The following is a 12,262-nucleotide window of genomic DNA, read 5'->3' on the forward strand; positions in this document are numbered from 1 at the left end:
ACGACACAAATTTTGCAAGAATAAAAAAAATACACGACCTGGTAAGGGTAGTGAAGTTTAACTGATGCCTATGAAGCAGGCATTCCTCCTCTCACTGGCTGAGAAAAGAGAAATTAACTTCTACATTGCTTTACAGTACTGGTTAAGTTCTATTTTTGTACATACATGTAACACCTACGAGCCGGCACTGTTTTTCCATTCTACACAAACTGTCTTTAAAAGAAAAAAGGTCAATTAGTAAGTCTATAGAGAGCACAAGGTGTTCATAAGGCCCATAAATAACATGTTGCAGAGTCTTGATCTTATTTTCTATTATTTTGTTAGGTTTTAGCTAGAAAAATTTTATATGGAAGGATTAATTAATTAATTGATGGATTTAGTTATTTACTTAAATAATACAAAATTATAAAACCTCACTGTAAGAGGATAAACCAGGCGTGCACGTGGATACGGCTATCTACTTAAACTTACAGTTAAATCACAGTCATATTCACAATTAAAAACAATACTGGGAATAAGCATTGGAGAGGTGGCCAAGGTGGTGGAGTGGGAAGACCCTGAATCCACCTCCCCAACAGGCACAACGGAATTACAACTAACTACAGAGCAGCTGCCTACAAGGGCAACCTGAAGCCCAGGAGAAAAGGCATTCCACACTAAACGACACGAAGAAGGAACCACAGTGAGACGGGAGACGGGGGTGGGGACGCAGTACAGTCAGAACCCCCCACCCCAGGCCAGCGGCCCGCAGACGAGAGGAATAGTACAACTGCAGAGGAACTGGATCAAGGAACCCAAGCCCCCCACTGGGTACCCAGGCAGCGGGCCTGCAACATGCAGCCACGTCCCCCCGAAAGCCTGGCTCTGAAGGCCCGCGAGGCTTTCACACAGCAGACCCCAAGGGTAACAGGGAACAGCGCTCCATTCTTAAAGGTCGTGCGCAAAATCGGACATGCTCTGAGTCCTGGCCTAGAGGCAGCAGTTTAAAGGAGCCTGGTTCAGACCCACCTGCTGAACTTGGGGAGCCTCCCCAAGGGGCAGGAGGCAACTGGGGCTCCTCTTGGGGATGGAAAAGGTGGAAGCAGCCATTTTTGGCAGCTCATTCTACCATGATAACACCAGACTGGCAAGCACCATTTTGGAATCCCCCCTCTAGCCTATAAGTGCCGGGGACCAGGCCCACTCTCTAGTGAGCTGGCACAGCCCAGGAGCCCTGCTGGGCACACAGTCAACCACTCAGGAAGCCTACCCCACGCACCAGCAAGAAGGCAGCAGCCCCACAGCCCACAGGGTGACACAGGCAACCGCAAGGAACGCCTACCCTGCCCTCCAGCAGGCCTGCAGCCACGGCATGAGGCATCGCAGCCAACCATGCTGGGGCTCAGCCCTGCCCACAAGCTCCCCAGCAGCAGCTGACCTGCCAAACAAAAGGGTGCGTGCACCCCTAGGAATGTGGCTCTGGTCACCAAATATTTACTGAAATAAGTGACTATTACTAGTGACTATTAAATAAGTGAGTGTTAATATTTATTGAAAGAAGTGACTATAAACATATGTGCCTGGTATACAATAATGAGTAAAAGTTATCTATGCCCTCCCAGCACTTACAGACTACTGGGGGAGACACTCAACAAGTAAAACAAAATACAGTTGACCCTTGAGCAACACAGACTGGAAGTGCCTGGGTCCAACTATACATGGATTTTTTTCAATAAATACGACAGTACTGTACGATCTGTAACTGGTTGAACCCACAGACAGGGAACCACAGATCAGGGGGGCTGACTGTGGGACTTGAGCATCTTTGGATTTTGGCATACAGGGACTGCTGGATCCAATCCCCCATGGACACCAACGAACACATAAACTTCTTCAAATTATAAGATATTCTACGAAGAAACCAGAAAGTTCTCTGAGAAAGTAAAGGAAGAAGCTACTTTAGACTGAGGATCTCTGAAGTGATTTTAATACTGAGAATCAAGTACTAATCAAGAAAATAAGATCACACAGGTGGCAAACGGCAGAGCAAGAATCTGAATCCAGTTGGTCTGGTTCCGAAGTCCAGGGCCTAAAGCACCACTCAGTGCTGGCTCTCTATAGAGAAGAATTACACAGAACGTGAGCTTCACGTCATTGAGATATTTACACTTGCTCTAAAGAAGATTCTAAGAAATCACAGGAACTTAGAAAAGAAAATTATTTGAAACATACAATAAGAGAAGACAGATTTCTTAGAATCTTACAAGAGTATGAAGAAAGAGGCAAATTTACATAAACCACGAAACCGTTTCCACAGAGCAATAAACGTTATACTTCTTACCTTGACACCTATTGCAACAATAAGGTGCTTGGGAAACCGAGAGCTGTCAAAACAATACAGACATTTTTCCATTTGTGCAGCAAGACTCCGGTGCTCTGCAATAGCTTTCTTCTTCTGACTCTCTTCCCCTTCACCAAAACACTCTCTCTCAGCTGCTTTGGAGACAAACATATCATCCAGAGTGTAATAGTCACCATCTGTTTTTCCCATAAACTGAAAAACCAAAATAACAGCAATGAGGAGAAGGTAGCGGTTAATTCAGAGTTTACTGTGCTGTGGCACACTGAAGCCATACTTGTAAGTTCTGTGATAAAACTCTTACATTTTAAAAAGAAAGAAAGAAAAAGAAAACATGATTAAAATGTGAATTTGATCTACAAGGGTCAACCCATCCTCATCATGACAGCTAAAGTTTACTGAGTATTTACTATGTACAATTCTATGCGATTTTATTGTTTTATATGCCTGTTAGGAGGGAACCATTATCATTTCTACTTAATAAACAAGGAAATCGAACCACAGAGAGGTTAAAAAAAAAAACAACTTTCACTTTAAAATTAGCATACACTCCACACAGCACATGAAACATTTTTCAGCTGTAACTCAAGGCACCATCTCCACACCGCCCCCAGCATAAAACTGTAGCCAGAGTGATGTTTTTAAGACAGAAATTTTATTTATTTATTTTATTTATGTCCCTGCTTAAAAATTCTCAAAGAGCTCTACACTGTGAATGGGATCAAGTTCAGACTGCTGTCTGGCCCACCGAGTCACAGGCACAGAGATGTAAGGGTTAAAGGGTTGGGATGTACAGACAGAACAACCATGGTAAAATTCTATCTCCTCTCTGCACACCCTTGGGTACGTTATTTAATCTCTCTGTGATTTCTCTCTGTTTTATTGCCTCATGTTACAATGGTTCTAACAGTATTGTCCATCTAATAGGGTTATGTTGCTTAATCCTCATAGCACATGCCTGCCACACAACATGGACTCAGAAATTTGAGTCACTTCAGCCATGTCTGATCACGTCCCTAGTCAAACTCTACACCCTTGCCACCCTATTTCAGTCCCCAAAAGCACTATCACCCTCAGGCCTTGTACGCACTGCTCTCTGATCAATTCTGCCATTCCTACTCCTACTCAGTCTTTTAACCTGAGGCTTAGATTTAGCTGTCGCCTCCATGAAAGAACTTTCCTAGGTCGTCCAAGCTCCTTTAGTGCTGTACTGAGGGCCACACTGTTCCATGACAGTCATGCACTTCTCTTTTTCTTCCATTAGACTAAGTTCTAAGTTCTACTTAGTCTGCTAAATACCAAAAAGAGCACTACTCTTTCTTTATCATCAAGCAAAAGCAATAGAAAGATGCCTGGATCTTATCGGACATTTAAAAAGATATAGAGAAAGCCAGAGTGACCACATTCGTGTCAGATAAAGTAGATTTCAAAGCAAAGAACATTGTGAAGGATACAGAAGGTCATTCCGTAACGATAGAAGACTCATACCATCAAGAGGACAAAACAACCCTCAAGTGTATGCGTCTAGCAGCAGAGTTTCAAAATATATGAAGCAGAAACTTGACAGAACTGTAAGATAAACAGACAAACCCACAACTGTGGTCAGAAATTTAAAGGTTACTCTCTATAATTGATAAAAACAAGTAGAAAATAAACAGGCGCACAGAAGACTTGAAAAAACCATCAACTAATCTGATGTAACTGACACGGACAGGAAGCTTATCCGATACCAGCAGATGAACACTCCCCTCAGGTGCACAGAGCACGTTCACCCAGACAGGTGGCATTCTCAGCCATCACAGGAAGATTTAATAAGTTTAAAAGGATTCCAGTAACATGAATTATGTGCTCTGAAAACAGTGGAACTAATCTAAAAATCCCAAGAGAAGGATATTTGGGAAATTGCCAATTATTTGAATATTTAAAAACATACTTCCAAATAACTGATGGATCACCAAAAAAATTTTAAAAATAGAAAGTAGTTTGAACTATAATAAAACAAAAACACAACGTGTGAGAGTTTGTGGTATCCTGCAACAGAGGGGCAACTGCAGCTCTCAGCACCTGTGTCAGAAAACAAGACAGGCCTCAAACCAGTGACGTCGACGTCCACCTTAAGAAACTAGAAAAAGAGGAGAAAATAAAACTAAATGCAAGCAGAAGAAAATTTCTAAAATGTCATTATTGACAGAATCAGGTAGAAAGAATATTATTAGTATGATATTTCCTAGAGGACATTAGCTTCCTCGTCCATACTAGGAATTTATTTTCAGCCTCTACTTTTTCATTAATCCTTGTATACTTCTCTATTCTTTCAAGTTTGTCTATTTAAGTGCACTGCCCTGACTTATTCTAACTTCAGACCTTTATCTCAACCATAATATATTACATTTTGAAAAATATCAGAACGGGCCACTAAAACTTTTCACGAAAATAGTGACTAACCATATGCTAGGTATTAACAGAAACTTTAAGAATCCTCTTAGCCAAGTATTTCTACAATGCAGGAATTGGCATTCTCACTTGACAGATTAAAAAACTGAGGCTATTATCTTAATCAAAATCATATCAAATTATTAAGAGACAGAGCCAGGAATCACACACAGGTTGATCTGATTGTAAAACTGAGTGTCTGGCATACAGTGAGCCTCTCTCACTTAAAAAAACCATCATTAAAACACAGAGAAGGAATATTCTGAATACAGTCTATGAAGCAGAATAAGAATTAGAAGAAACCTTAAATTTCATCTAGAATAAACACACCCAAATATTAGCAGGCATAAAGGTAGAAACTGATCTGGTACAAGTGGTAGAAATGGTGATTTTAATCCCCACTTACATCAATGGACAGATCATCCAGACAGAAAATAAATGAGGAAACACTGGCTTTAAACAACACACTAGACTTGGTGAACTCCATAGATATATATAGAACATTCCCTCGGAAAAGAGAAGGAATCACTGATGTTGAAGGAGAGAATTAAGAAAAACTCATCTTAAGCACTGAAAGTGAAAGTGAATGTTTCTGATGCTGTAAGAAGCTTCAGAGATTTGACGGATCAGTAACCAAAACCCAGGACAGTTTTTAATTCCACATTCTTTTACTATCTAAGCAAATAAAAATAAATTTTAATGTTAGCTTTAACAGACAACTGGCAATGTTTTCTTTTCCTTAGATTTATTTCCATGTCAAAAGTCCTGGGAACATTATAAGCAATCTCTGTCACCCTTGCTTTGCTATATAGATAAGTTAACATTAAACTATCGAGAAGCATGGGGAAAGTGCTTTTTTTCATTTTAGTTTGTATAATACCTTTTTTTTTTTAAAGAAAATCTGTACTGGACTATTTTAAGTTTACTTTTCCAGTGTTTCCATCTTAACTTGCATATATATTATGCCAGGAGGCATAAATATCCTGACCCCTCCTGAAGTCTTTGATAGGAGAGGGACAATGATAGGAATTACAGACACAACTCAAGAGTATTTCCCAGTATGGTACTGGCTTATGTGTAACTCAATGTATTTGATATTCAAATTAACGCACCGATTACAGAAAAATGTTTCTTTTTTTAAAAAGGTGCTATTAATATTTTGGTATAGTTTTACTCAGGAAACATGTAACAGGAACTATATTCTAATCATGGTGTTTGTTAAGCATTTGAACTTCCAAAAATATCGTCACTATTTCTGAAATTTAAAAGCATATATAGTCAAGCCTTGATTTTGTACATTACAAATTAACCACACATTCCAGGCAACCTGACTCATCGTCTGACAGTCCTTATAAGCACACCTCTTCTATCGGATAAAGCCTGAATGACAATTTCTCTGTAGCTCAATGTGGTGACTACTACAAAATTTTTTAAAAGTGGTCTCTACTAGAACAAAATAGAGAAGGTTTACAATAAAAAGAATAATGACAAGAGATGAAAGACTGTGCTTGCTTTTAAAATAACATTGTTGCACAATCAAAACAAAAGGTATTAATGAGAACAACAGAAAACATCTGTTTATTTTCTATGCAGCTTAGTGTAATAGTGAAAAGGGAATTTTTATACTCAAGTCTCAAGTATGTGATTCTAGATATAAACTTTGCTGAATGCTATTATGTGCTAAGGCGTATACAATAAACAGTTAAGATACAATGGTGATGTCTCAAGAGGTCGATTTGGGAGCTGCTTGCCAAAAACTGACAGAACAGGGACACTGGCTCAGTATCTTAACTAGAAATTAAAAACTGAGAATTAAAAAAAAAAGATGCAATGGTGAGCAAAAGAAAACACGATCCCACTAATATGGAACTTACAGAGCAAGGGGAACAACTGGCATTATCTAAAGGATTGCTCACTAAAAAAGTCAAGTGAGGACTGTGATGACCATGTCAGATCCTAACAGAAGGGATGGAGTCAGGGAGGTGAAAAGCGTTTCCCTGAAAGAGTAATGATACAAGCGAGGTATATATGAATAGGAACAGGCAACCTGATGGCAAGGGGCCAAGCTGGCAAAACACAGCAGAAGTAGGATGTGCAAAAGAGTGCACGGTGGCAGAAAGCACAGCACATCTGAGGGGGTGAACGGAACGGAAGCCGTCATAGCTGGAACGGAGGAAGCAAAGCAAGAGAGTGAGATCTGAGATGAGGCTGGAGAGGGAGGGACTAGGCCTTCAAAGCCGCGTTAGGCCATGTTAAAGAATCTGGTATTTAACCTACCAGCGACCAAATGCCATTTGAAATGTTGTCACATAGTGGCCAAAGGATCAGATACACATTTGGGGGAAAAACAAAATAACTCGGCCTTCATAAAGTAGCTAAGAACTGGAAGAAGCTAAGAAGGAATGCCAGCAGAGCAGTTAGGACGCATCCTCATGGTCCGGGCTAGAACGATGTCGGCAATGGGAATGAAGCAAAGCAGACTAGTCAGTAGTGGGAGGACACGACAGGCTGACAGATCTGATGTGCAAAATGAGGGAGAGAAAGGTCGCGCTTAGGACGACTAGCTTTCTGACCAAGGTAGATAGTAGTCCTTGTACTGATAAAGGCAAAACTGAAAATGAACTGGGTTCAGGAACCACAGGCAAGCTACTGAGTATCTCTGAGCAGCACTTTTTGTTTATTAAATGAGGTTAATAATATCAGTGCTGCCAGGTAATTATAAGCATCAGTGTATGTACAGAGCCTGACAAGTCCTCAAAAACCAGTAGTTACTATTCTCTTCTGGATCCTCCCAGAGCAGAGTTCTCAACCAGGGGCAACTTCTCTTACGAGGGGACACTTGGCAATGTCTGAGACATTTTTGGTTGTCACAGCGTGGCAGGCATAGATGCTACCGGCATCTACTGGGTAGAGGCCAGGAATGCCGCTAAACACTACAATAAACAAACAATCCTCCTAAAACAAAGAGCTAGCCAGCCTAAACCGGCAGTCATGTCAAGGCTGAGGAACCCTGTTCCAAAGGAATTATGATTACATGATTGCAGGGAGTACAGTTACTTTGTATTCATTAATGATAACCACCACCCACATAAACTGGGGAGTTAAATTCAATTATTACTTAGATTCTGAGTAATCAAGCAAATAGTTTTGAAATTCAAGGCTGGAATTTCCAATGTTAGTGAATTAATAGCCTAAATACTCAGCATACAAAAATGTTAAATGTCTTCTAACCATGAAAGCTAATTTGTTTTCCATTTTGATGTTTAAATTAAAACAAGAACCTGAACTATAATAAACTGCCATCTTATAAAAAATCAGATACTCAGAAAAACTCTATGAAAACCAAAAGCATAATTTTGAAAAAACAATGGTTTGCAACAAATGTATTTAATTAGTATTGTATTATTATATAGGGATTATCAACAAGGAAAAACAGACTGCATTCTAATTTTCACAAAAGTATTTCAAGTTTTATGACAATTATTTAATGAAAATTTTGATCAAAACTGTAAAACAACCCTTCAAACATCAAGCCCTCAAATTTGTTGGAGAAAGATGAATTAGCTGATAAAATATAAATTTCATACAATTCTGGACTTTTTCTTTAAAAAATAAAAATGAATAGTTAAACTATTGAACCAGTATACTCAATTACCAGCCATTTTAAGCTTAACAGGTCAAAATCTGAGAGAACTGCCTATACTTGTTAAAAAAATCTCACCATGGTCAAGAATCAGGATCTGACCACATTGAGACACCAATGCACGTCCATTAGGACAGCTGCCGTCAAAAAGAAAAGAACAAAACAAAACAAACCAGAAAATAAGTACTGGTAAGAATATGAAGAAATTGGAAACCTCGTGCATTGCTCGCGGTAATGTAAAATGGTGCAGTCACTGTGGAGGACAGTTTGGTGGTTCTGCAGAGAGTCAAACAAAGAATTACCATACGATCCAGTAATTCTACATCTAGACAAATACTCAGGAAAATTGTAAGCGTGGACTTAAGAAGATACTTGTACACCACTGTTCACGGCAGCACTATTCACAAGAGTCAACAGGTGAAAACAATCCAAACTGCCATCAGGAGATGAATGAATTTCTATAAAGTGATACACAGTGGGGTGTTTGTTACCTGGCCTTAACAAACGAGATTCTGACACATGCCACAGCATGGATGAACCCTGAAAACAGTACACTAAGTGAAATAACTCAGACACAAAAAGACAAATACTGTATGATCCCACTTATATAAAGTACCTAGAATAGGCAAATTCATGGAGACAGTAACAGAATACAGCTTACCAGGGGCTAAGGGAGATACAGCAGTGGGACAGGGAGTTACTGTTGCATGGTTACAGAGTTTCCGTTTGGGATAATGAAACACTTTTGGAAATGAACAGTGGTGATGGCTGCACAACACTGTGAATGCACTTAATGTCACTGAATCACACATTTTTTAAATGATTACAGTCTTAAATTTTATCTCATGTATATTTTATAACAAAAAAAGAAAGAAATGAGATCTAAACTAAAGAATGGTAAGTAAATTACTTTTCAGGTGTTCCCACCCCTAAGTGATGTTGAGAAAAACAAAAACTGTTTTCTTAAGCATTTTGGACTGGATTCAAGCCTACATCTTTTAGAAAATGAAAAAACTAAAGCAAAATTCATTTCATTCAGTTCCATGGAAAAGCAAAATATCACTTCTATCTTTTTAAGACACTCAAATATCAAATTTTCCATAGAGGATGTCACAGGAAAATATACATGATTTCACACTCTTGAATTAGCCTTTCAATCCAGAGCAAACTCTCCCCACATCAAAGCCTGTGAAATGGAAATGGCTACCATGAGAACTGAAACAAACCAAAGAGGTGACAATTTCAACATTCCTTACCTTCTTCTAATCACGCCGTTAAGAAAGGTATGTCACTTAATCTCTCAAGATGTATTAATATTACAGTTTACTAAAAATTAAAAAAATGAAGGATTTAGGCTCTAGTGTGTATTATGGAAATATATGGATTTTAAAGACTACTTCCATCAGAAAATATAGCAAGTCTTAACAGTCACAAACTCAGAAAAAATAAAACTATCAATAGAAGGACAAGCATCTTTTATTAGACAATAAAATCTTTTTTTTTTTTAACAATTTAAGGTAAGGCCCTAATTACTTTGAGTCTTTCGCTTCCTATTCTTCTCTTGTACCTTCCATTTTCTCCCCTCCAGTTCATTTTTTTCATGCACTATCAGTACAAAAAAATAAAATTACTGTCTATGGTGCTAACAAAATTGAGGAAAGATTTACATAGATCTCATGAAGATGTGCCTAAGTTTACATTGCCAAGGAAACACTGACGTCTTAAATTTTAATTGGAAGAGTTTGTATTTAAAGAATGTTGGAGTTAACAGAACGTATTTTAAGAAAAAGCAAAGTACTTACTCTCAAATACCAATAAATAACACATGAAAATTGTACAAATTTAGGCAACAGTCAACAACTATCCACTAACCTGAGAATCCACAAGGCAATGCTGTTTAATGAAAAAAGCTGGACTAAGTTAAAAGTTGAGGCTTCTAGTGCAGCTTTTGCGACTGATTAGCTACGGAAATTTAGAAAAGATATTAAGCCTTGCATAAGCCATTTAATCCTCTTAGAGTTTTAGTTTCCTCATCAGTAAAATGTGGAAGGTTAAGCAAGATTAGTAAATTCCCTTCCTGTAATGGAATATTCTTTAGTTCTATGATTTCAAAGGAAGAAACTTCCAAAAAGAACTATACACTTATTATCTTCTAAGAAATCAGAACACACTGTGGTCTATATTCTAAGACACATATACGCAGCACGATAATAGATGTACAAATCTTTGTCAGGATATTCTTATTGTTCCCTTTTTTCATTAATTATGTAGTAAACATTCAGAAAAAAAAGTTTAAGTACAGAAAGTATTACAAAGCCAAAAACCATAATTCCTCTATCCAAATACAAAAATATAATCAAGTTTATATTTGGCATACCTTTCTTAACTCAGTTAAAAAAAGAGATGCTATCAAAGATTTAATGCTAAAATACAACTAGAAAGAAAATACTCTGAATTTCAGAATTTTTAAAAAAGGACAGACATTAATAAACAATACAACAATAATAAATAATCAACAGGGCAGAACCGAGTACTGACTAGAAGTACCATCAGAGTGGCTAGCCCACCTAAAACGCTTCCTGTCTCCCCAGTTCAGGTTGGGACAACTGGTGTTGCTCTCAAAAGACTTTCCACTTGTCTTTCACAATAATTTGCATATCCTTAATTACTATGTTTATTTTTCAAATTATTTATTGAATGCTTTTTTCTCACTAGGCTACAAACTGCTTAAAGGCAAGGATCATGCCTTCCTTATGTGCCCACAGCACACCGCACACACTGAAGGTGATCATTTAACAATGTGTTAATTGAAGAAACAAAAGGATCTTGATCTATATCAACTATTCCTGTTTACTTACCCCAGAGCCTTTTAAGATCCACTGTCCTTAGTAAGGAAAGAACCTAAACTCAAAGATAACTGCCATGAAAATATGTATCATATAGATATCCCACACCAGGGATTGACAAACCACAGACCACAGCCCAAATCAGGCCATGTTTGTAAATGAAGTTCTGTGGGACTATAGCCATACCCATTAATTTACATATTGCCTACAACTGCTTTTGTAGCACAGTAGTAGAGTTCCTTCACAACAGAAAATTGAAAATATTTACTATCTTTCCTTTACAGAAAAAGTTTACCAACCTCTATCCTAGACTAATTCCTTTCACCTAATAAAAGAAGCAGCACAGAGTAATGAGCTTTCATGGTCTCTTCATGAAAATACTTAACACATCTGAACTCTACACCAATGATACTACTATCTCTAAAAATGCAGTAACGGCTATGTTAGTTCATAAACTTTCAAGAGTGAAGGGCAAGAATGTTTATCATGAATGGTGTTGGATTTTATAAATGCTTTTACTGTACCTACTGCAATGATCGTGTGGACCTTGTTTTACAGTCTATTGAGATGATGTATAACATTAATTGATTTTGGAAGCTAACCAATCTTGCATTTCTGGGATATATCTTCAGCCAACAATTAATAAAGAGAAACTTTTCCAACTTGATAATAAACATCTACAAAAAACTTACAGATAACATAATACTTAATAATGAGAACTAGATACTTGCCTCCTAAAATCGAGAACCAGGCAAAAATACCCTTTCTTACAACTCCTGTTCAGTGTCATACTGAAACTCATAGCTAATTCAAAAAGACAAGAAAAAGAGATGAAAGGTAGAAAGACGGTACTTGAAAAATAAAGTACAAAATAGTGTGGGGGAAAAAAAAAAAGGAGTGAAGGGATTAAGAACACTACTAAAAGAAACGTCAACACTCCCAACACTGTTTCGATGAGCTTCTAGTACTTCAAATTTTTAGCAGAGATGACTTTAATTGTTA

At 37.9% G+C, this 12,262-nt stretch overlaps 1 protein-coding gene across 8 annotated transcripts in view; it reads right to left on the minus strand.

Moving 5' to 3' along the window:
• The window catches only part of LOC105068463 (CWF19 like cell cycle control factor 2), a 234,241-nt gene that overhangs the window by 24,493 nt on the left and 197,486 nt on the right, over nt 1-12,262 (minus strand). For all 8 annotated transcript variants that reach the window (XM_074356909.1, XM_074356905.1, XM_074356904.1 and 5 more), the window contains one exon: nt 2,321-2,533. In XM_074356909.1, the coding sequence (XP_074213010.1) occupies nt 2,321-2,533 (213 nt within the window). The remainder of the gene's footprint in view (nt 1-2,320; nt 2,534-12,262) is intronic.

Source organism: Camelus bactrianus, chromosome 33, assembly GCF_048773025.1.
Source record: "Camelus bactrianus isolate YW-2024 breed Bactrian camel chromosome 33, ASM4877302v1, whole genome shotgun sequence".
Taxonomy (NCBI): Eukaryota; Metazoa; Chordata; class Mammalia; order Artiodactyla; family Camelidae; genus Camelus; species Camelus bactrianus.